Genomic DNA, 26,361 nt, shown 5'->3' on the forward strand with positions numbered 1-26,361 from the left:
AGAGTACAGTACTGGTGTATCAGACTGTCCATCTTGGAATGATAACCGTCAAAGAATAATGTATATGGATATTCTAGGTTTTGATTACGTGCTTTGTCCTACATTTTTAGGTATGAAACATTTAAAATTGACAATCTGAGTACTGGGTGAACATTAGCACTGCATTGCAGCATTTAGAACAACAATATGCACCAGTAGTTTAACAAAATGCCCTGCAGACCTGTTATTACATGTGAATTTTCCATTCTCCCATAAAGCAATTTTCATTGCGGTATTCTATTCACATTTTCACAAACGGATTCTCATTTGCATATCAAATATTCCATATACCATTAATAGATAGATTAGTTTGGTCATCCCATATTTAGCAGCTCTTTTTCCAGGCCAATCATTTTGCTCAGGTTTACATGTGAATTTGACCATATGCCAGCTTCTAGCATGAATGGGGAGTTGAATCTGTGTCTGAGCAATACTTTTTTCTATGATATAATATGATATGATAGGTTATTTATAACGCGCTTAATACCCAGAGGTTTCTAAGCGCGGACATGGGGATCGAACCTGTGTTGCTCTGTGTCGTGTTGCTTCCAAGGAGAGCACGTTTCTCCTGAGCTATCCTCCCGAGACGATGCAATGAGCAAACCTATTGCTGTTTTTATTTAGTCCCTTCAACGAATGCCTGGGGTCCATATTTTCACATCCCAGTTTAGCCTCAACCCCTGTAGCGTAACATGAGGCTCAGTTTGTCTGGTCCTGACCATGCTTTGCACTTCGGCAACTATAGTTCGAAGTCTCATACAGCATGAGTTCGCGAGTGAGGTATTGTTTGTTATCTTAGTTAACTTGTTGGAAACAGGGAAGATTATGGGTATTTTATGGCAAATCTTTGCAATGGAACAACCAGCTTGGCATTTGATGGATTTACTTGGAAATGTCACAAATAACTTGGTGTTCGATGGTAATCTTTGGTAATAGGCCAAGTTACAAGGTATTAGATTTGAGCCCTTAACAATGCAGCACGTACTGGTGCATTTGATGGCAATCATTAGCAATAGTGCAAGAACCTAGGCAGTTCATGCCATTCCTCAGGAACGGTACCAGCTCACAGGTATTTGGTGGCAATCCTTGCCAATGGGGCAAAATATGCAAATGTCATGCGAGCCCATTACAATCGAATTAGTAACAGGGCATTTGATAGCAATCCCTGGCAATGGTGCACGTTTCCTAGCAACTGTTGATAAGAATACTTGGTAATGGTGGAACTTCTCCAAAACGTGATGCCAATCTTTGGAAAAGTGGCATTCATTACTTGGGCCATGTCGCCTGCATCCGCTGTCCTTCTGCAATGAACCTGGGTGGCTTTCAAAAGCCAAAACTCTTGGTTTGACCAATGCCTGGTATATAAGTGAAAGATTTGGTTTAGTCATCTGATGCTCTCACCTTGTTAATACATAACATAAAACAATCTGGATGTGAGGCTACCTCTCCCAAAAGAGTTGCTGTAAGCTGTAATTTACCTTTGACTTTTGTTGCAGACAGAGATGCCTCGTTATACTGGATTTAAAATACATGAGTTGTAATACGTTTTGTTCCTTGCCTTCAACTGTTGGTTGAATATGTTTTAAACTTAATATGAATCAGTTAAGTACACTAGAACTAGAGCAATGTATCTAATGCAATAAGGTGGACCGATAGTGTACTACAGTCTCTGGAAACAAGGGAATGAAATGCACTAGGAACTGGCCATAAAATGCTAGTCCCCATGGCCAGGCTACAGATGACAGAATCAAACTTAAATGGGAATGACCTCACCATTTCATAATTCTGGAACTGGTTGCTTCGTGATCTCCGCATTGAGTGTGAAGCCACTGGTATGTAAGTTCTTTACTTCTCTCAATTTTTTCTGATGGAACCTTATCCGAGCAGGCAAATTCTTCTTCCCTACCTGTGGAAAGAATCGTCATATTTTATAGCTACAGAATAGTTCAGATAAGAAAGTTAGGCATGGAAAAAAAACATTAATAACAATCAATACATTAAAAACATTCTGCTTAAGCAGTTGCCATCTGCATCCCTTAGCAGTTCCAAGCTACCAAATGAAACACCGTGCCAAGAAGGACAATCAAAAGACTTTGTGCCAGATTCTCAAATAAAAGCGAAAATGAAAGGAGCACAGAGAATGCACTCCTTTAATTTGCGCTTATTGCTGAAATGCTCAGGTCTCCTAACTCTCAAAGGCGACCTGAGAATTTCAGAAGGGACTGGACAATAGCGCAAAGATGCACTCTCCAGCCCCCTTGCATACTTAAGTGTCTGGCGTGAGCTACCTTGCATAATTCTATGACTGGTCCCCAGCAACCACGTGGTTGCTGGCAGCACATTTCACCGAAGCAGGCCGTTTAAAGGGCCCGGCTCTATAAAATGAAAGAGAAAAGAAAAACTAATTTCCATCCCCGTTTTGGGGGTTGGAAATACTATTTTGACAGTCACATCTTAAAACTCAGCTGTCACACTTCAAACACAGAAAAAAACGAAAAGACCTTGTTTTGCAGGGGTAAGACCCTCGTTTCTGGGAATTTCCAAGTGCATTCAATTTGTGAATTCGGGATGTACTTTAAAAATCCCAGAACTGCGCCCTTATTTGCGCAAAGTGGGAGCAAGGGGCATCCAAATGAGCGCATCTTAGGTGCACTCATTCTGACGCCCTTTGTGAATTGGGCTGCCACTTTTTTGGGTGCAAGTGACGAGCTGTGTAAGGGCATCTGCTCAATTGCGCCAAAAACGTTTTGCCAATCTGGCGCTATTAGTTTACACCTAAGTTTACCAAAATTGTGTGGGACATTTTAAAAGAAGCTTTGGCAAAGCTAATAGATCTGTCTTGTTTAAATGTGTATTGTGGTGTATATAGATGAATGCATTCGTGGAGTATGGATGTATGCATGACTTAGGCTGAGGGGCGTTGGTGTCCAAGTATTTGATTTATTCATGTGTGGTTGTTTAAGTGGACACAGTGGCGTCGCTAGGGGGGACCTGGGAGGGCCAGGCCCCGTGTGAAACCATGTGCCCCCCGCGAAAGACGAGCAGTGACCATGTTCTCCCCCTACTTTTGTCTGTGCCCCCCTACTTTTGTCTTTGGGCCACTCTGTCCCCCTTCCCCCCTCCCGCCCCTAAATTTGATTCCTGGCGACGCCACTGAGTGGACATACTAAAGGAACTCTCACAAATGCATATCCCTTGATCTCAATGTTATCTATCGTGGGGACATTTGTGGGCTGGCTGGTGAAATGCAGCCTTCAGACAAGTGTGCACACTTACCTTCTTGGCACAAGGCACTGACTTTCTGGCATTACCCTGCTGTTACAGTGCTATTCAGCAGACACAAAACGGCAGCCCTGAATGCAAAAACGGGGGCGCCCCCATTACACTCTGAACCCGAAAATAACGTACGTAGCTGAGGGAACGAGTAAAAGTGCTTTGTTCCGTTTGCGAAGCTAAGCCTCATGCAATGCTTTATTTCCTAGCAGCATGTGGGACTACTTTCCCCTATAATGATTTTTCGCTGCGTGCAGTGATACCATGTTTGTATCCACACTTATCAGCTGTGTGCGGAAATTAGTGTAGTGATGTACCACTATGCAGGAATTGAAGTGAGCGAGGCACCACGTCTGGAGGGTGCTGAGCCAACAGAGAAGGAACGCCCGGTCTTTTTTCGAATACGGCCCACTTGGTGTTTAAATATGCAACGGATGGGCTAAAAATCCCTGGTTTTAAGCGGAAAGGACAGGCAAAAAATGTTGGGCCCAGTAAAAGAGTCAAGGTAATTGACAAAGGTCTGTTTTATTAAAAATCAGCATACAACAGTGACAGCAGTAAACACTAGACGTCTCCACGATTCTCAACGATTTTCATGTCCAACATCAGTTCATAATAAAATAAATGCGTCATAATTCACATTGCATTTACAAAAACCTACGGGAAGGTGGGTTTGGTGGTGGGAATTTGTCTACATATAGATCTTATACTGGTCAGTGTTTTCACAGGTTATACAACTGTGGTAGGCGCACCTCGGACCACACCACCTCTAAAGTGATAGAGTAAGAACTACATCATCACATAATAAATAATTGGCTTATGCAGCAGTTGCGAGACAGCATTTTCAGAGTAATGATTGGTTGGTAGGGACTTCACCAAGCTTGGACATTTGGCAGGTCATCAGCATATGAGCAACATATTGGGGGACAGATACCAAGGATCCGCTTTTCCAATTACTGAGATACCATCCCTGAGTACCTATGCCACAAGCCAGGGCTTTTTAACTTTGAACTTGGCCTCGTTTGGCATTTTTGTTTCTGAGAACTTTAAGGGAGTTAAGGCAAGTGCACATCTGTGTCTGGTGTTAATGAGTGGACAATAGCTCTTTAACCGCGAGTCACGTATGAGGAGACCACATTTTAAATTATTTTACTGGGCTTTTACCATGAATTGACCTATTAATATGTGTGCTATAATCCTTCTCTGCCTTTAGACACTTGATCGAGTTATTCTTTGTGCAGTTTCAAGCTTTTAATTAGTCGGCACCCGGTATTTGAAGGTTCTTTGTTCTTTTACTTAATCTAAGAGAAATATGTCTTGCGCTTAGGAATTGTTATTTTCTGTTCTACTTTATGGCTGGCTGACCCTCCCATTCATGCAGTAACCTTGGAAGGGGGCCGCGTAGCCCCTGTCTCAGCTGTGCAGGTTTATGTTTCAGCTAATTCAGCTAACTGAATTTCTCTGCAGCTTTGAGGCGCCCCTGGATTCTCCATTCACTCTAGTCTAGCGGCACTATCCATTTACTCCAAAATGGCCGCTCGTTCCTGTTACTCTTATGCGTTAAGCAAGCTTCATATATATTCTTATGTGTCTTGTTTTTAGGGGTATACATTAATTATGATATGTTTGTAGTGCCTATTGAATGCAGGTAACCTTCTTATCTAAATGCGAGTTTTGACCTAGTGTTTGTGTAGCTTTAAGGCATATCTAATTTGTGTCTCATGCACCTACGTGTGTCAGTCTAGCAGTGATGTCACTTGATCTCATTCTATACAATTACAGCAGGTTCACATCTTCTTGGGTCTGAAAATTCATCTTTTCTTCAATGGTTCCAGAATAAGGTTGGTAGGGTTGCCATAGTGAGAATCAGCTCTCGTACTTGATATTTAGGCAAGGACGGAGCCAACACCATGAATGACGTACTTCTCTATTTTCTATGGTATGGACGAAGGGGCGGGGCAGACGCAATGAGTGACGTATTCATCTGTCTCTCAACAAATATGATATAGGTATCTTAGTTTCAGAGAAAAGTTGGAGAATATGAAGAACTTGACCAATAGTAAGAAATACAGGTTCCACAATGCACTCTGAGGCATAACCTGTGTGGGTGCTTAATTCTATGTCTTTCTTTGGTGTTATTCAATAGTAAAATCAAATTTAAATGTAGCATTTGGTTGTCAATCAATTGCAATTTTAACCATTTCAGAAAAAAGAAAGGGAATAAAAAGAAATATTTGTGACAAACATTTGTAAATAAAGTACATGATTTTGTAATTTTCAGGGCTATTCGTTCCAATACCAATATTAATTCAATTCCACAGATTTGCACGATGCGCAAAGCATGAAGGGCAGTGCCATTTTAAAGACAGCTGTGTATGGCATTCATGGTTTACAGTCTTGAGAAAGCAAATATGGTGTGTGTAACATGCCAACAGGGATGGCTGTCGGCAGTTTTTAAATTTCTCACCATAGGTAAAATAAGAGGGTACTTTGTTATCTGCACCAGAGACTCCGGATGATAATTTTTTCTGGTTAACATTTCTTGACATAAATCTTGCTTAGTTGAACTCAGAAATAGTGGATGGGTGAGTGGAGAAGAAATTATAAGTTACTCACCGTAGTGACTAACGTACTTTTAGTCCATAGTCCCCTTTCCTCCATACTGCATGGGCGTCCCTTCCAAGGAACGGGAGACGGAACCTTTTTCACCAGAAAGAATCTTCTTCCCCTTTAAATTTAGAGGCACGCAGGGGCGCGGCCCAGGGAGCATGTGCTGCCCCGACTCTGCCCTCGGGCGCCACACCTCAGTCCCCATTGACGCGTTGACAATAGTATTAATATTGCCCAATGACACCAGTGTTATTAGGGGGGAGGTTTGTGGGACGTATGGAGGAAAGGGGACTATGGACTAAGAGTAACTTATAATTACTCATATATCCCGTCACCTGAATGTAGCCCCAGGGTAAAGAGGAGACCCTCCTTAAGCAAATAGGTTCCTGAGAACCGCCTGTCAGAAAGCCGTATCCAATCTAGAGCCGGCATCCAAACAGTAATGCTTGCAGAAAGCCGAGGGAGTGGCCTAAGTGGCCGTCTTGCTTATGACTTGCCAAGGGACATGGCGCTGGAATGCGATGGCTGTTGCCTTGGCCCTGACTGCGTGGGCATGCATGTTGGCCGGAATCGGTTTGTGCTGGCCCTCGTATGCCTCTTTGATGGCCGAGACCATCCAGTGGGATATGGAAGCCTTGGAGGCCTGATAGCCTGGTCCTGTCCAAGTAAAATTTCAGGGCACGCCAGACATCCAGGCAGTGCATCGTCCTTGGGATCGGCAAAAAACATAGGAAGGACTATTTCCTCGTTTAAGTGGAAAGCAGACAGCACCTTCGGCAGAAACGCTGGGTGTGTCCGCAGGACTACTTTGTCCTTGTGATTGTCCTTGTGATGTGGTTCCGAGGCGACCAGCGCCTGGATTTCGCTGACTCTACGAGCCGAGGTGAGTCTGACTAGTAGGGCCCTCTTCATGGTGACCAGCACGATGTCCGCGGATGCCATAGGCTTGAACGGTTTGTGTGGCAGGGCGGCCAAGATTATGTTGAGGTCCCACACAGGGTGCGGCCTCTTGACGGGCGGGAAGAGCCTTTGCGAGTCCCGTCAAATGTTTCTTGACGATAGGATTAGAGGAGGAGAAGATCTCCTCTTCTGAGTTCCTGTAAGCTCTGATGGATGCAAGGTATGCACTGCAAGTGTCAACCTGTACGCCATAGTGGGCGAGGTGTGCCGAAAAGGAGAGCACATCGTCCAAAGTATATGCCAGGGGATCGATTTCCTTAGAGTCTGCCCAGTGACAGAATCTGGTCCATTTGCTTTTATAATGGGCCCTGGTAGCCTTGCTCCTTGCGCCCTGTATGATTTCCAGATTAGCCTGTGAGAGGCTGAGGTGCCTCAGCGTTACCTGCTCAGGGACCACAATGTGAGGGCTAGCTTCTGTGGTGCGGGGTGGATGACCTTGCCCCCCTGCTGTGCCAGAAGATGTGCTGGAACCGTCGGGAGGTGAATCAGAGGCACCTCCAAGAGGCTGAGCTGCTCCGAAAACCATGGCCTTGCCAGCCACCATGGAGCTATTAGAATGATGTTGAGTTGGTGAGACTGCTTGATCTTGCAAATCACTCTGTGGATCAGCGGAGTGGGCAGCAAGGCGTAGGCCGTCATGCCATCAACTGAAGCCGAAATGCATCGCCCAGGGAGCCGGGACCCTGTCCCTGCCAGGAGGCGAACTGAGGACACGTCTTGTTGTGCCAAGTGGCAAAGAGATCCACCTGGGAATGACCGCACCTGTTGACGATCGCCTGAATAACAAGGCATTTAGCTGCCACGCGTAATTACCTGCTGAGCCTGTCTGCCTCCAGGTTGGATTCCCCCGGAAGGTGGACTGCCGTGAGGTAGATGTCATTTTCCAGGTTCCACTCCCACATGCTGATCGCCAGTCTGCACAGAGGAGGGCATCTGGTGACTCCCTGCTTATTGACATAGTACATGCTGGTCGAGTTGTCTGTCTGAATGAGGATAACCTTGCCCTTTAGAAGTGGTAGGAATGCTCTGAGCGCTAGCCAGATGGCATTCAGCTCTAACCAGTTGCTGTGGTATTCCTGCTCCTGTTGAGTCCAGGTCCTGTGGACCAAGAGATCGTCCAGGGTGGCTCCCCAGCCCTCGAGGGAGGATTCTGTGGTGATGGTGGCCTGCGGGGTGGGCTGCCGAAAGGGCTTGACCCTTCGTAGGTTGCAGTACCTGGACCACCATGCTAGGTCCGGGTGGGGCAATGGTGAAATGTTGATCATTTCGGATTGAGAGCCCAGCTCCTGGTTCCATGAGGCAGTGAAGTGCAGCTGAATCCTCCTCATCTTCAATCTTGTGTGTGGGGCAGTTAATAGGACCGCCACCAAGACACCCAGGAGATGCTGGTACCACCATCTCGAGGTCAACTCTCTGCTTAGGAAGTGGGTGGTAGCCCTCTTGATGGCCGAGATCGTGTCCTCCGATGGAAATACCTACTCGGAGCACGTGTCCCAGATGAGACCCAAGAATGTCAGTGTCTGCGTGGGCTGCAGCTGTGACTTCTTGAGATTGAGCGAGAAGCCCATATTGTGCAGTGTGTTCATAAGGTCATGGGAAGAGTGGTGAATGGCTTCCGGAGATGTAGCCCTGACAAACCAGTCGTCGATGTATGGGTAGATGTAGGGCCCTGCGTCTGCGGAGGGCTGCCACCATATTCATGAGTCTGGTTAAGACCCTGGGGGCTGAGTTGAGGCCAAAAGGAAGGACCTTGCATTGAAAATGGTAGCTCATGATCATGAACCATAGGAAAGAACGATGGGGCTGCCAAATCGGGACGTGTAAGTACGTGTCCTTCTGATCCAGGTAGCACATCCAGTGTCCCTTGCACAGCGTCACCGCTATAAAAGCTGGCGTAACCCTCTTGAATTTTTGCAGGGGTAAGTAGAGGTTGAGGGTGGAAAGGTCCAGCACAACTCTCAGGCCCGCCTGGTTCTTCTTCTGAATGGTGAAAATCCTGGAGTAAAAGCCCAATCCTCGCCTGGAGGCTGGGACTTCCTCCACTGCCTGGCTCTCTACGAGCGACCGGATCTCTGCCAAAAGAGTTGCTGTCCCAACCTGTGGGAGTGGAGGGGAGGAGAGAGGAGAGGCTGGGATAGGGAACTGGTACCCTGTGGTTACTAAGGAGAGGATCCATGGGTCTGTGAAATTCTGGCAACAGAAATGTGCGTGAAGAGCAAGCCTGCTCCCAACTGGAGACACGTGAATCCAAAGGGGCGTGCCATGCCTTCTTTCCCTCGGAGGCTGTCGCGGAGGAGGGGGACTGGAAAAAGCCCTTACTCCCTCCACCCCCTTTTTGTTGCTTCCACCGGTTCTGAGACGGCAAGCGGTCCGGCTGCCTGGATTTCTGTTCATGGAAGCTGCGGAACCCTCCGTACATACGACCTCTGTCGGAGCGCTGCTGAGATTGGGTGTACAATTTGGGCGTGGTCTTTGTCAGGATGGATAAAGACTTGGCCGTTTGTGAGCTGTTTTTCTTTTTGTCCAGCTCTTCGTCCGTGGAGGAGCGGAAGAGGTCCCCCCTCGAACGGTAGATCTTATATGCATTCCTGGACGTCTGGGTTGAATTTTGCTGCCCGGAGTCAGGCTGTCCGTCTCATGTCCATGGCGATACAGATGGCACGGCCAGAGGTGTCAATATGGGACACAGTGGATTCCATGAGGTCATGCGCCACCAGCTTGGCCTCTGCTAGCCCTGCCTTAAAGTGTCATTGGCTCTGAGTGGGGAGTTCCGGGAGGAAGTCTGCAATTTCCTGCTATTATACTTTGTTGGTGGCAAGGAGCATGGCGGCAGCGTTGGCCTGACGAAGATGCAAGGACGCGTTGGAATAGAGCTTCTTGCCATACGCTTCCAAGAACTTCTCCTCCTTGCCTAGCAGCGCCGCAGGGGAGGAGGGTTAGGAAGACTGAGGCTTGGAGTATAGTGATGCGGGAGCGATCACCGAGGAGTATGGCTGAGGATGGGCCGAAAGCAAGAGCGAATACCCCTCCACCTGCCCGTACTTGGCGTCCAAGCTTCGACTGACCGGCTGGGCTGAGTGAGGTTTAAGCCAGCCCTTCTTGGTCAGGGAGACTACATCAGTTTGCAGTGGAATCTCCGTTTTAGCAGAGGGGCATCGCGTGAGGACCTCTGACAGGACCGCCCTCTGCCGGTTGCTCGACATTGGGTTGGGGTAGGACCAGATACTCCGCCAGCTCACAAGACGTTTGTGGAAGGCCCTGGCTGAGGATAGTGTGTCTGGATCCTCCCCCTCATCCGTATCCTGTGGATCAGGGGGATCCTGTGGAGGAGGAAGAGTAGTTGAGGTAATGGCGTCATTGAGGATAACCCGGATCTGAGGTGACTTCATGAGACAGAGGAACCTCTCGAAAAAACCCTCTTCACTGGCCAAGGAGGTGGCAGGGGGTGCTGATGGGGTAGCGGGGAGCTACTGGATCCGCTGCGTACCCTGCTCATATGGAGGCAAAGGAAAGCTGCCCTGTGCAAAAGAGGGGGAGGCTGTAGGCCACATACCTGGTTGAGGCCAGCCCCACCTTGACAGTCGTTCTTCGTCGAATTCCTGGAGGGGCGTCGGACAGGTGCCACTGTCTGGCGCAGTGGCCATTTTGTCGAGCTGCCTGCCACGTGCCTGCGACGTGTTGCTCGGCCTGCTGGGCCCAGCCTTCTCCAAGATTCTTGCATGTGGATCACAAGGCCTACCCTGCTTCTCATGCCTAGGCCCGGTAGGTGTGACACCCTCGGGCCGGGGGTCGGTAGAGCTGCGTTTAGGCACCCCCTCAGACGTATTGCGGATATTAGGGCAATACAAGGGTGGAGCCACTCAGGTGAAGACCTGATAAAAGAACCTTCCGGTCCCTCAACACTGTCACCGGGAGGATCTGAGGATCCCTCGGCCCGGAGGCCAGTAGCTGTAGCAACCTTGGTGCACGTGCTGGTAGAAGGACCTGGACGGTCCCTCCTGCGTGGGAGAGTCCCTGGGAAGGAGTCTCCCTTACGGGGTGCAATGGAGAATATTGGCCCTACCTTGGGCTTGGTTCAATGTTTGATGAAGTTCTTAAGGTCCTCTGGAGGCGACTTCTGGAAGAGCCCCCCCCCCCCTGGCTAGTGTGTTCTTCAGCGCTTTCAAGGACAGCGAGCCACGCGCTGAACAAGCTTGCCAACCGGGTTCTGGGCCAAGGCAACGTAGGCAGAGGGAGTGGGGGTCTGCAGTTGGGAAGAGTCTGTTGCAGGATGGACACCTGCTGAACCCTGTGGAAGTCAACATGCGCCGGGGAGGAGCGTGGGACCTAAGGACCGAGTGCCTGAATGATAAAAGACAAAAAGAAGATAAAGAGAATAAGTATCCGTGTGTGGACTTACATGGCCGAAGCCAAACCAAGGACCACTGGTGAATTTGTCCCGTTCCCATCGACGCGGAAAAGAGGCGTGGGGTGCGGCAGCAGAGTCGGCCAGCGCATGCTCTGTGGGCCGCGCTCCAGCGTGCCTCTAAATTTAAAGGGGAAGAAGGTTTTTTTCTGGTGAAAAAGGTTCCGTCTCCCGTCCCTTGGAAGGGATGCCCAGGCAGTATGGAGGAAAGGGGACGGGACGTAAGAGTATAAGTATTATGTTAACTGTTTTAATACAACCTTGCAGGGCTAAAAACAATAGTACATATGTTGACTTGATACTTAACTGTTCATGAGAGCTCTCTCCCTATATTTTGGACTCTGTCACAATCATCTTGGAATGGGGGTGCTCTCATGTCAAAGCAACAAGTAAACTATTTTGAAGGTAGTGAATTCCTAAATGATGGATACCATGACTTAAGCTTGCAGCATTTGACTGGGTTGCAAAGAACTTTAGACTTGTGGCCAGAAGTGGTCCTGTTATTTGCGGTTGATTTATTTCGGCAGGAACAGGTGCAACATTTTTATGTAAGGGAAAATGCTTTATTCCTAGCTTCCTCCAAGCGTCTGTGCTCCTGTCAGGGACGTCCTTTGGGGGTCTCAGCTGCAACCCCCGAGTTCTCCTTTGCTACACCTAAAAAATGGAAAACTCCTGGGCTGTGGCCAGCACCATGTGGCTTTTTGTTTCTGGAGTTGCTGGCTTTCTGTACAGGCTTCTTAAAAAAACAGGGTGTTACACAAGCGTAACACTTTGAGCAGTGACCCGAAATAAGAAAGAATACGAATAAAACACAATTTGTCTGTCTGGAATTCTATAAAATAATTGCTAGATTCAATAAAGTTTTATTTCAGTCACACTTCAGGGGGCGAGTCACTAATTCAGTCTGTTCTTAAACACCTCAAATTCACAATGCAGACAAAAACTTCCAAAAAGCATATAGAGTAAAATAAGCATCCATTTTGGACAACGTATTTTGCTTTTCGCAAGTTGCAGTTATAGCATGTTTTTTTCTGCTGTTGTTTGTTACGATCATCACAAGACATTAGATCTCGGTGTCTTCGGTCACTTGACAAAATGATTGTGCTGAAAAGCTTGGGTACAGTGTAGAAATGTGTGACCATAGCACATAAAGTTGCCCTTGATTTAATTGTGCCACAATTAATGTGTTGTTGTAATGTGTCCATCTTTCCTATCTCTCTGGCATGCTGTTCACAATGTTTGTTTGCATGTATGTATGAGGTAACGAGTGCCCAGAGTACGGGGTGCCGTGTGAGTGCGCTGCTTTCCCTGCACTACTCTAAACTCTTTAATACAAAGTTAGGAACCCTCCCCAATGGTATGCATTTTGTCACCCTCCGAAGCCTAAAAAGTAGATCCATGCAGGCTTGACATGTGGCCTACTTCGCACCAGACATGCAAAGGAACTGGCCGGCTGCTAAATCTCAGTTAGCAATTTAATGGTATCCACTACAGAGTGTAATTTGCTTTCTGACTTTGAGAACATTCAGACATGTAATTGCTCAAATTTACTATAGCGGTAAGATAGCTCCGTGGTTTGAGCACTTGCTGCCGCGATGTGTGTGTGATTTGCAGGTTCGAATCCTGGCAAGGCCAACTAGGCCTTTCATCATTCTGAGGTTGATTAATGGGTACCAACACAGGTTGTGAGATATTGTATGTATATTTGTTCTATTTAAAGCGCTTAAGGGTAATTGCTATATAATAACACATCATTATCATTTGGCCTTGGCCGTCTGCTTGCATTCACAGTAATTTGGTAAAATGGGTCTATACACACTGATAGTAACGATACATATGGTTATCCATTCTTGTATGAAATGTATATCACATTACAGTGGTATCATAACCATATGTTTCGTAATGTATTTAGAAACAATGCTATGTGATGCCACTTACTGTTTTGTCAAGGGGGGAAAGGTCATGTTTCATCGCTTCCCTTGTTATTTTGGGGTAAGGTCAAATTACATAATTTGCTGTGATGTCATCAGAGTTCAAGGATCATGTGATGTCACTTCCGCTACCCCAGACAATTTGGTGAAATGACATCCCTGGGGGGAGGGCTGGTAGGAGACCCTTAGCAATTTTATTAATTCCCTTACAGCCCAATTACACTGAGTAATTTTGTTGAAGTTCAAAATCAACAACATTGCTTCCATTGTGAATGAAAAAACAATAGCATATAAAGTAATTGGGTATTCCTATTCTTTTTGCCAACCCCAAAATTCCTAAAAGTAGCAGTGCAAAAAACGAAATTCCCTACAGCTTTCTGATTCCCCTGAACCCTGCATTAAGGCAGAGGGGTCCCATATGATTAACTGAATAACTGGGTTTTTGTGCTGGGACAGAAAAGGGGTCTTCCCAAAGTTCAACAGAATAAAGTCCCTGATTTCGAAAGGGCACTTTCTACAGAAAGTGGGAAAGTGTTCCCTGAGAGAAGGGAGATTTTGCATTCCAGAATGGGGATGAAAAAGGTTTTCTACAAAATTATATGAAATAGTTTGTTTTAAAAATGTGTTGTGCTACAACATTGTGAGCACTGCAAAGTGTGCAGGGGGATTAAAATAAAGAGGGCTGCTGTTAGGGAGAATTCTCATTCTATGGCTAATTTTCCTTACCTATAGAGTCCCCCAGCAGCTTTGCTGGATTTGAAGGGGTTGTTTCTTTTTACCTGCTAAGAGTGAGACTCTTTTTCCCACTCTTAGGCATTTTTGCTATGTGTGTTCTAGGCTATTTTTGTGTTTAATGCCTATGGCATTTTCTCTCACCCATAGGAACCATCTTTATTCACATGTGTTACACCGCACCCTCCATGCAGTGACACAGGGGTGTCGTAGCGACCCCCAAACATAGACTCCATACCCTGGGATTGACTACTGTCTCCCAGGGCATGTAAAGTCCCCATTGCCTTTACTAGTCAACTCTTATGAATTTAACCAGTCCAACCCATCTTACTATGGAGGTACTGGAAAGGGTTAATAGTTTATCCCTTGGGTTCATTTTCGAGGGGGTACCTTAAAGTCCCGCTCTGTAAAGTTTCTGGCTGGTGGCAGTGGTTACTACCATAAATATTCAACCGCAAATATTTTCCTATGGGATTTTCCCATTGTTCGAGGCTAACACTTTTACTGACAGCCTTTAACATACTGCTGGTTTATTTTATTATTAACTTTACTCCGGTAGGTTTTATTTGCCAGAACTTTACTATAAATTCTTTCTCGTGTTTTACTCTAAACTCCTAACCCAGGTCAGGGATCCTTTGTTCGCTCTTTTGGCAGGCTTCTGCCAAGAAACCCTCCTTTCGGCACCTCTGAGTCTGGGGTGGGTCTGTTGTTTGGGAAGGGGAGTAGAACCCCTGAACAGAGTTGCCGCAGAAACTCGGGTCACACTCTAACCTGATAGGCTGGAGGGTCTGCCGCCAAGAAAACCACTCCACTGTGTGAGTGACAGCTAGGCTGTATGAATGGGTCTCTTTCTGCATAAAAACAGGGTCCTGAGGACTGGAAGAGCAAGACGTCGCCACTGGAACTACAGAACCGAAGGAGAGAGAAGCCACAGACATCTTCAGCATCTACACCACCGGTGAAGCCCTGCCGGATCGTCTCACCACTTTTCTTCCACACGACGGGAGGAGATCTTCATCGAAAGAGCCTTCTTCCCTTGAGCTGGTTGGAACAACTAGTTCACCTATCGCTTCCCTGGACCTGCCTTGGTCGAATCGACAGTGCCCAGCACTTGGAGACAGGATAGTCAGGCAGCTATCGACCCGGACCGCGAATAAAAGGAGCGTACCTTTTAAACTTCGTTTGGCAGCACCGCGGCTGGTTTCATCCTTGGGTAATGCAGTGTCTCGAACCTTCCTCCATGACGAGAGCCTCTCTTCCTCTGCTGGACCCCTCGACCTGTAGGACCTACCAGGAACAACAGCCACCACAGGAACCACTTCTTCACGTTTAAGGTACATTGTTCTGCCAGGCCTCCATTTCCCTGTTGTAGCCCTAAAGGTGTTTTAAATCCTTTATCTACTTGTTGGGTTGGCCGCCCTCTCTCTTAACATTGTCTTTCGCCTCGCATCTACCTTTTCAATATCCGCTTACCAAAGACTTGACTGTAGCTACAAGAACATTTTTGCTCCTAAGCTCTTGGTCCTGTACCACTGACTCTGGCTCAGGCTTATGGACTCTGGCTGATTTGTTAGATCGGCTCTCACTACATTGATTTTCAATGAGAAATGTGTTGATGCACCTGAATCTTCTAAACCCCTCTTCCTTCCTACTGTTTAACTTGTGGAGTGTCATTTTGCTCAGTTTTCATCCACTTATCTTTCTGTTAAAGTGTTACTGTGCATTACTTGTTCACAAAACTTCAGGGAAGTGTTGTTAGGGGGTGTCTGAAGATATTTCGGTTTAACTTGTGCTTTCCCTCCCTTTCGTTAAATTGATAGAGTGCCATTTGTAGTTGGTTTTCACTGTGCCGTTTTGCTCAATTTTCACTCTACCGCAAACTTGTCTACAATTGAATAGGGAGTTGTATATACTTTTCCTTCACTAAACTTAACTTACTTTATTAACTGTGATTCATGTGTTGAAATAGATGTGTATAAAATAAATATATATTCTCTTTTTGATACAAAGCTTTGGTCAGTGTTTCCTTGTTCCATAGTACTGTGATACCTATTGTGTAAACCCTGAATACTGCTCATCTCCCCTTTTGAGATACGTCTGACTGCTCAGCCACAGCTACCAACTAAACCTTTGTGGTACAGACTGATACCAAAGGGTATTTATTGCTCTCACCTGTAGTCCTAATCCTGGGTAGTGTTCCCTGAGGGAACTGCACGGGATTCTGCCGCCCATGTCAAATTTCATTTTTGCCAATAGTAAAGAGTGGCATTGTATTTAAATTAAACTTTGTGAGAAGTGAACCTCATGCAAAGTGTATGGTTTAGTTAAATTATTTTGTTATGTGTTAAGGAGCTGCATCATTTTGGCATTCAGGGATTTTTGTGTGTGATAAAAGTGTTGAAATGTTCATTTGACCTGTATGTTATTAACTGGAGACTGAAAAGCAAAAACTCACACATGGTGTAATGTCAGATCTTTTGTTACTGTTTATCCCCAAAAGGATTAATTATTTGTATTGAATCGTTTTGCTGCCAAGGCGAATGTGGTATTTCGGGTGAAGTAGTGTAAATATTAATTTGTCCATAATAATCATGACATGCATTAGTTACCGTGATAGCATTTCTGATGATTCTATCTGCTTAGATTCCCATGCTGTGCATATAGTCAGACGTCTAGTGGTAATGGCTGAGTATTGCATCTTGTCTTTCGAGAAATTGAAAGGGGACGTCGACATGGCCGTGCTTGTAACACTATCCCTAACATGACGTGTAGTGTACCCAAAAACCCTCACGCATTGACGTCCCTCTGGTTGTGTTTTTTCTGCCGTGAGTGAGCCTTGTGACTATCGTGAGTGAGTACAGATAGAGAGAAAGGAGTAAGATGTCTATGTTCCTTCTACTCCGAGCGGGGAGGAATGGTGGGCGCATGTGAATCTAAGCAGATACAATCATCAGAAATGCTATTACGGTAAGTAATGCATGTCTTCTGATGCTTGTGAATTGGCTTAGACTCACATGCTGTGCATAGACTAGCGAGCAGTACCCAGAGATGGTGGTGGGATGTGTGAAGGAACAGTAGTAAAGAGATGTCTTAGTACCACTTGTCCCACCTGAGAATCAGACCTAGAGTGTGTATCTAGGCAGCAGTGTTTTGTAAAGGTGTGTATAGAACTCCAGGTTGCAGCTTTACAAATGGAGTCAAGAGGAACATTTGCAATGAATGCGATGAAAGTCCCACTGCCCAGAGTAGAATGTGCTCTAGGGCTTGAAGGGCAGATCTCTCTTGGCAAGAGTGTAGCACAGTGTAATGCAATTTACAATCCACTTTGAGATGGCTGATTTAGAGACAGGGTTCCCTTCTCTACCAGCTACCATTGAAAGGAAAAACTGGTTTGTTTTCCTTAGAGGTTCTGTCTTTTCCAGATAATATATGACTGCCCTCCACACATCAAGTGTGTGGAGGCTTTTTTCTGCCACGTTAGTGGGATTCTGGAAGAAGGTGGATAGTTTTATTGATTGGTTCCCATGGAAGTTTGAAATGAATTTAGGCGCAAACCATGGTTGAGTGCGCAGAACCACCTTATCTTTGTGAATTGTGACAAAAGGGTCTTTAACTGAAAGGGCCTGCAGTTCACTCAATCTCCTTATAGAAGTGACTTCGACCAGGAAGGCAGTCTTGTAAGTGAGTGCTTTGAGGCTAGCCTTATGCATAGGTTCGAAGAGAGGTCCCATCAGTCTAGTTAATACCACATTCAGGTCCCATCCGGGGGCTGGGTTAGAAACAGGGGGATGAAGCCTTTTAACCCCTTCTATAAAAGCCTTGATTACTGGGAATTTCCACCAAGAAACCTTTTTCTGGAACGTATTGTAAGCTGAAAGTGCTGCTAAGTGGACGTTCGGGGAATTAAAAACCAGACCTGAGTCAAGTAGGTGAGTGAGGTATGTGTTGGTGAGCAGTCCATGGGATTAATGCTCTTGGAATTTCACCAGATGATGAAGCACTTCCATTTGTTGGAGCAGCAATGTATGGTGTTAGGCTTTCTTGCTTCTCTAAGTATTTACATGCATCTCTGAGGAAGCTGGAGGTGCCCGAACTCTATGACTTCAGGAGCCAGGCCGCTAAATTGAGAGTTTGCTGGGCATGGATGGAGTTTTTCCCCCCTGTCTTGTGATAGCATGTTGTATGTGCAAGGTAGCTTCCTCACAGCGTATACTGACATAGCCATGAGATGAAAGAACCAGGGTTGGTGGGCCCACATAGGGGCCACCAGAATCATAGTGACTGGTTCCTGGTGCATCTTGTGGACTAGCTTGTTGAGTAGGGGAGTCGGGGGGGGGGGGCGGAGGCTTATTTGCCACTAAAATGATGTTTGCGAGACTCTCTTTTATCTCTGGCAGATCGGGTAGTGATTACGACTACGGCTTTGTCGAGGTTTTCAGCGCCACCAAAACCTTTGGTGCTGATGTGGTCTTATGAGGTGCCTCTGCACTTTTATGTTGTTTGGTGCTGACTCTCTTCTGACTAGAATGCTCAGACGCATGCCATATCGATGGTTGCGGGGAGGGCAGCCAATCATGGGGATCAGTGGGTTCTGTCGAGACGGGCCTGTTGCCGTCTGTGGCCTTCTCGACAAATCCGTTGAGGAAGCTTGTGGGGTTGTGTGCTTTTCATTTCGTGGTGTGGGTGAGTCCCTGTCGCCGGGATGTTGTCTCCCCATAGCAGAACCGGTGGCTAGCCTGCCGGGGACGGACGCCTCGTAATCTGTGGTTCCACAGAGAGGACAATGGCCTCCACATCAGAGGCATGGCTGGCACTTGAATCCCCGTCACTCGAGGTGCCTGCGACAACAGGGGAATTACTCTCAACCTGCTGCATGGTGTAGGCTGCCCACTGCTTCATCCGCCTATCATTTAGCATCTTCGGGCGTAAAAGTTAGCAAGACTTGCAGGATCGCTCATCATGATCACAAGGTAGACACTTGTTACACTTTCGGTGAGTGTCGTTCCATGGGTACTTGCCGTTACAAGACAAGCAAAACTTAAAAGGAGTCCTGTCCATAGTTCAGGTAAAAAGCAACAGCAAAACCAGAAGGGAAAAGGAGATGCATTCTACAAAGAATGAAACCCCAGGGCCCCACTCTCCCTACTGTATAGGCCTGGCCAGAGGGCCAAGGCCACGTGGTCGACAGCACCGACCGAGGCACCAGCCACCGAAAGCTGTAGTCGTCTTCAGCGTAGGTTCAGAAGTAGTCGTCGATAATGGATGGACAGATATTAAACAACCAACGGTCATGGATAATGAAATATAACTTTTGCAATTTCCGAGCTCCGCAAAAGGCGACCAGCTAGCTGGGCAGAAAAAACAATCTGAGGGACCTCGACGCGTGAGGGATTTGGAGTACACTACATGTCACGTTAGGGATAGTGTTACAAGCACGCCCATGTCGACGTCCCCTTTCGATTCTCGAAAGACAAGATGCAATAATCTGTGATTACCACTAGATGTTGGATTATATGCACAGCATGTGATTGTAAGCAGATTCACAAGCATCGGAAATATTGTTTCTATACACCGGCCTGGCTCTTGGCTTAACACTGCTAAATGGGCAGCGATTCACTAGTTCCAGATGGGTCACAGACAGGGCTAGATAGAACATACAGGTATCTTGGTGTGGCACTTTTGATTGGGGGGCTCCCTGTATTATCCTGGCCCATAAATATATCTCACATTGTGAGCTGGCAAATGAGGGGAAGAGGGAGTCTGGAAACTCCACTCAATTACCATAAGCTACTTGTGCAACTGACTTACGCAGACGAAAACATCACAAGTGGCACAGAATTAGACTCCTGTTTTAACTGTGAGAACAAGGTCCTGTTAGGGGGAACGGAAAGGGTGAGATAGGGAGAGGCTTTCTTTTAGAGCCTCGGTTCCTTTGAGATAAAAACTAACCAGGACCTCTCAGAATGACAACAATGTTACAGTTTATATACCCAGTTAGGCAATTTACATAATTACTAATATTTTGTTACATTCCCCCAACCATCTATTGGCCCAACCCTCTATTGGCTAACTTTACTACAATTAATGTAATTCCCATAGCTCTAAAATCCCATTGGATACATTCACAAAGTACAACCCTTTTGACACATGATCTTCTTCCCATATCAGTCATGACGTACACCGCATAATACATTTATCATTTATGACTAACTCTGTTTATTTTTTCGGACCATGTGACAGAAACCCATTTAACCCAAGCGATGATTGTGCAAGGCTTTCCATAAACACTTTAAGGGATGGGGAGCGAGAGAAATAAATAAGCATTCATTGGAAGCAGCAGTAAAATTCCTTACCCCATCAGATAGATGCTCCTGGCGTCAATACCATTTTTCCTGCATTCTTACATTTAATTCTATTTGCTAGTACCATTTCAAGTCATAGCCTTTGGCATACATTCTACTAATTTCCCTGCAAACCCATAAACCATCAGATCTGGTCATCAAAAAAAACAAGCCTTCGTGCTCCCAGGGAAATTACACTTTGCATTTAAGACACCAATCCAATCATAAAAATCTAACAAATGGCTTTCTATTCAGTTCTTGCATTCAACCCTTTGCAATCTTAGAAAAAATGCTCATATGCGGTTTACTTTTGACCCCCTTCTGTTACCTAGGTCATCCAGCTCTACGTCTCTACTTTCAGAATAATGTTATATCCAGAGAACAAAACATTTCGGGGTTATCTAGACCATCCACGTTCACTTTCAATTCGCATGACTTGCCCTCAGAGATGATCATTTTAGAAAATTTGGTTCTAAAAGAAACTGAACAAGTAATTCGGTATCCAAGAACACAATCTGGACCAAATTTGAAATTACAAGAGTTCCAGGCAATACAGACATTAGCTGATGATCCCTCGATAATAATTAAGGCTGCAGATAAAGGCGGGGGTATAGTGGTCTGGGAAGCAACCAAATATGACCAAGAAGTCTTGCGACTTCTGTCTATCCCAGGCCACTATATTCGGATTGGCCATGATCCATCCAAATCTATCAAGGATAAGATTCTGGCACTCACTGAGGAAGGTAACCATGCAGGGTTTCTTATGATAAAAGAATCTGAATATATTAACTTTTCAGAGGAGCGAACGCCCCTGTTTTACATCATGCCAAAAATACATAAAAATATTGAAAATCCTCCAGGTCGACCCATAGTCTCTGGCTGTGGTTCCGTACTTGAACCGATATCAAAATACATCGATTTTTTCATAAAACCTTTGGCCATGGCCACTCCCACCTTTTTACTGGACTCACGAGATGTAATTAACCTGGTCGAATTAAAACCATTCGATCCATCTACACAAATATTTGTCTCTCTAGATATTGAGGCGTTCTATACAAACATACCTCAAGACAGAGCAATTCTCAGTTTAAGAACTATTCTAGATAGGAGACCACTTCCCCACATCGTGCCAACAGAATTTCTGTGTAAAGCAGCTCAATTGGTTTTGACCAATAGCTTCTTTAAATTCGCTCCAAATTTGGCCATAATCTTTATGTCCCTACTTGAGGAAGAAAAAATTCTGCACATCTCGAATCCGTTCAGAGAAAAAAATCAAGATATATTGTCGATACATCAACGATATATTCACGATCTGGGAAGGATCCTTGGAAGCATTGCTGTCGTTTGTGGAATGGCTCAATAAAGTGGACACAGACATCCATTTCACTTTTGAGCACTCCACGTCGAGAATTGCATTCCTGGACCTATCAATTTTTACTGATGGAGGTTTCCTCCACACGGAACTACACAGAAAAGTGACTGAACGAAATACAACACTCAAATATGAGAGTCAACATCCGGCAAGTCTTCTGCGCAATTTGCCATATGGCATGTTCTTGCGATTAAGTCGAACTGTACAGACATCAATAATTTTACAAAACATGCACTGGTCTTGGAACAAAGATTATTGGAACGGGATTACCCCAAAAGACTCATAAAAAAATCCAGAAAAAGAGCCCGTTTTGCAAATAGGCCCTATTGCTACCCAAAGCCCAACCACAGAAAAAAGAACTAGTATGCGTATCAACATTTTGCCAACATAGTGAAGCTATAAAAGGCATCATATTAAAAAACTGGTGCATTTTAAATGCATCAGGAACTATGTTACCCAAACCTCTCTTTGCATTTAAAAAGAGTAAAAACCTAAAACAGAAAATCGCACGCGCCAGCAGAAGTAATTTCAAACCTGCCATGATACGGGATCTTAATCAAAATCCGGTTTTCGGGCATTATCCATGTACCACCTGTGTGGCTTGTAAGTTTTAAAAAGAAAACGACTTTGTTCTTCATGCAACAAAAAAACGGAGACCTCAGGACCTTTACGACTTGCAAAAGTAAAAATGTAATCTACGCAATTCGGTGCCCATGTCAAAAAATGTACATTGGAAAAACGACCCGGGAAGCAAGTACCAGGATCAATGAGCACCGTTCGAAAATAAAAACTCGTAACCTCAATGCACCGATGGTGATCCATTATGTGGAGATGGGCCACAAAGCAGATCAAATGGAATGGTTTTGTGTGGAAAAGTTTTTTGGTCATAACCCCACTCAAATCCTAAAAAATCTATCTTATAAAGAAGAACTATGGATTTTTAATCTAAAAACATTGACTCAGGGGTTAAACACTTTGGAACCCGGGTATTCAGACACTTAATATCCTTTTCTGATCTTTTTCAGTTTATTCATTTTCCATTTTTCCCTGTTCCCATGCAGTGGGTCAGGCACCGATGCTCACTGGAATGTTTGAGTTTCTTCGTTGACATGGTAACTTGATTTGCTTTGCCTTCGAGGCATGCCCCATGTTGCTATTCCGTGACAGACGTCTGGGTCACGTGTACTGTTATTGCGCATTTGCGGGGAGATCCAAATTGTCTGCCGAGCAATGCACACTTCCTGGGTGCGGCTTGGGCCTGGTCATTTTTTCAATTTAAATCACTCGATTCAGTTTGAGCGTCTTGGTTGCCGTGGTAAAGTGAGGTGGTCGCGTGTAAGCTACGTTGCCTAGCATTTACGGGTGATTTACGCACACGTCATGTGGATCAACAATCACGTGCCCCCCAGGCCAATCACTATCCTATCAACGCAGCACAGTGTAACCACGTGATAGGAAGTCAGTTGAATTTAACACGCTGGAAAGTCGATGCAGTTCAGATGCGCATCTTTTGCTCTTTAGTACTAGCCGGAGATGACCTGAGCAAGTGGCTGGACCTGCGGACTTCTGTTCCCGTTCCAACAGCGGCTACCAACATCATAAGTTGCCATTCCAAGGTAAGTAGCTTTGTGCTATAGAATAACCTAAATGGTATTTTGTCCGGCATTGTTAAACGAGGCGTATGGGTCTTTGCAATGAGGTTGTTTAGCTTTGGATCAGACATCCCAGATATTGGTTATATCAAAAATTAAATTAAATTTCCTTAGCTGTCAGACAATTGGAGGGCCCTTGCATATAACGAGGGATAGTGTGCCAACTTATAGCTATGTTATTTAGATCTGAGTCAGCCGTGGAGCACAACTCTCGACTTGTTTTCCTTGTTGTTGCGTAGATGTTTGGACCTCCTTTGATATATGGACATTGAAAAAGACATCCATGGTAGCATAAAAGCTTTTCCACCTGCACCCCTCTGGGTCTTATAACAGTAGATATGATGTTTGGGGTCGTTTTTCCTTCCATAATCGTTTTACCTGTAGTCTTATTGGTTAATATGGCACGAGTTTCCTTTATCTCTTATGGATAGGGTCTTTGATACAATTTCTTTCAAAACCCCTACAGATTGGAGCCTAAAGTTCAGCCATCCACCACGCAGGATCGCTAACCGGAACATTGCCAATTAGCACAACAGTGTTACCAGTTCCATACATATTTAATATAACGGATTGACTCCTGTTACAGTTGCTAAGGTTGGTTTGCAAGTTTTCCTTCTAAAAACTTTCCAAGAGCTTCTTACAACTAATGCATGTGGGTTTGGTTTCTTTTCCATTTGGTGTGCATTTAATTTTCCATCACTCCTTTGTTTCACATCCATGATCTGCACCGGCCTGGTCTAGGGACATTGATTTTCTATGGCAGCACTCCATGCATGAGGCCCTTAGTTTAACCCTAATATATATATATATATTGGGGTGATTCTAGCAGGACAGCAGCAGAATATTTTATGTCTGCAATTAAGCTTTGTGAAGTCATGTACTTGCACTTTCTTCCCATCCTCCTTTACTTTCCTCTTTTCATTTAGCTTTAGTTTTAGATAGGGAACGAACTGATGGTTCCATATATTTGTTTTTGTTTGTAGACAACTACCTATAATCTCCTGATGAAGACGTAACAAAACCAACGTTAACACTTCGAAACCGGTCGAGAGAAACCTAGGATAAGTCTACCCGTGAAGATTCTTTTTGGCCTATCCAAATTGCTGACCACTGTTTTTAAAATCTATGGTGGCCATGCATTATGTGTTGTTGCTGCTGACCACTTAAAAAACCTATTGTGGCCTTGCACTATGTGTTGTTTTGCACAAAAACTTTCTGTACAATAATCAAATTATGGATGAATTGTTACACTTGTTATATGTTTTTATCTTGTACTTATTGATGAGTTGTAGGAGCAGTTTGATGGATGTAGTATGGATGTGGATGAATGTATGAATGATTTAATAGGATGATTTCTATCAAATTTTGATATTCTTTTAAAATATTCCTGCTATGTTAAATAAATAATTGCTTCAGTGCAGATTAATTTGTGATTAAATTCACAGAATAAAATGTATTAGGTACAATAAAACCCTTAATACGCTTTTTTGCAAATTGTTTCCTCTGGACTTTCTTTCTGAGATGAAACATCAAGCTCTCCAAACCAGGCAAAAAAACGAATTCCTGCGGATCCAGGAACTCTGCGGCCTGTCAAAACTACAACTAGGTGAAACTTGCATTCTGCAATGTCTCCATGTATCCACAATAAACCCCATATTTCCCATTGCCCTAAACGTGTCTGCAATTTAAACCATTGTTGAATTCCTACATGTTAGTTTCCCCTTCAATGAACTCCTGGCATGCAAAAAGCTCCCCACTATGTACTTCTGAGCGCTACACATTGTATATTGCACAATACATTGTATCCATGCCACTGCTACTCATGTTGCTGCCTACTGTGACTCTAAAAATATATCAGTAACACTCAGTTCAATTCTTCTAACTACATTGAACACATATTTAATTGCAACATCGCATCTAAACCGCCACACCACGGCTAAGTACAATTTACGTAGTGTGACCTCTTTTCAATGTTGGGACCTAAAATGTCTACCCCAACAAGGTGCAAACACTTGCTCTATTAATGTCCAGTAAAACGCATGACAGAGGTGTGCAAGGCCAGCATATAAAAAAAAAAGCCAGGCTTTCATTGCTGTACGAAAAGCCAGAACATTTTTGATGGAATGAATTTCAATGGACAGACTATTCCAAAGACGAGGGGGCACAACCGAGAAACTTTGATCACCTCTGTCTTTAAACTTAGATATTGGAATCAACAGCAGCATATGGCCTTTTGAGAGCAGAGCTCTCGTGGGCTGGCAATGAAAAATGTTCTTTTCTACTAAGGAGGGGCCAGGGGTGGAAGCATTTAAAAGTGAGACAGAGCACCTTGAACATAACTCTGGCTTAAACAGGGGGCCAATGTAGTATTTGCCGACATCGAGAGAGTTGGTAAATCAAGTGAATGGCAGCATTTTTGATTCTTTGCAAATGTTCACTTTGATAATCTGGAGTTCCCCGGTAAAGGGAATTACAGTAGTCCATCTCCCAATTGATTAGGGAACCAACCACCACAGACAAGAGTTCTTGGTCCAAGACCGGAAGGGTTCATCAAAGAAGGCATAATGTCAAAAAAAGAGGATTTTACTAATGGATTAATTTGGGAAAACAAGTTCAAATCATGACACCAATAAAAGGCCAGATTTGTAATTTAGATGTGAACGACATTGCTGAATTGAATAATGAAAGAAGGGGCATACATGTATCGACTCTGTGAGCTTGTGTTTTGGACCGAAGAGCATAATCTCCATTTTATAACAGTTTCACTGATAACATTTTCTACCAACAAATGTTCTACCTCCTTGATGCATCTATCCAATGCTTCCAAGTTAGACTTGGTGATTGCCTACTTTCAGGTAGTCTTGAGTATTGTCTGCATAAGCGTGGTAATATAAGTTGTGTTTGTAGAAGATGTTGTATAAAGGTTTTTCATATGAATTTAAAAGCAAGGGCATAAGTGGAAGCCCTGGGGGGCACACTACACTTTACTGAGTGTATGTACAGAGGACAGAAACTGAAGTAATATCACTTCTTGTGTTTGTTCCGA

At 44.8% G+C, this 26,361-nt stretch overlaps 1 protein-coding gene across 2 annotated transcripts in view; it reads right to left on the bottom strand.

The window, feature by feature from the left end:
• The window catches only part of LRRIQ1 (leucine rich repeats and IQ motif containing 1), a 2,234,608-nt gene that overhangs the window by 443,577 nt on the left and 1,764,670 nt on the right, over positions 1 to 26,361 (bottom strand). For both annotated transcript variants that reach the window (XM_069629324.1, XM_069629323.1), the window contains one exon: positions 1,813 to 1,945. In XM_069629324.1, coding sequence (XP_069485425.1) covers positions 1,813 to 1,945 — 133 coding nt within the window. The remainder of the gene's footprint in view (positions 1 to 1,812; positions 1,946 to 26,361) is intronic.

The sequence above is a fragment of the Ambystoma mexicanum genome, chromosome 12, assembly GCF_040938575.1.
Source record: "Ambystoma mexicanum isolate Mex_15411 chromosome 12, UKY_AmexF1_1, whole genome shotgun sequence".
In the NCBI taxonomy this organism is placed as follows: domain Eukaryota; kingdom Metazoa; phylum Chordata; class Amphibia; order Caudata; family Ambystomatidae; genus Ambystoma; species Ambystoma mexicanum.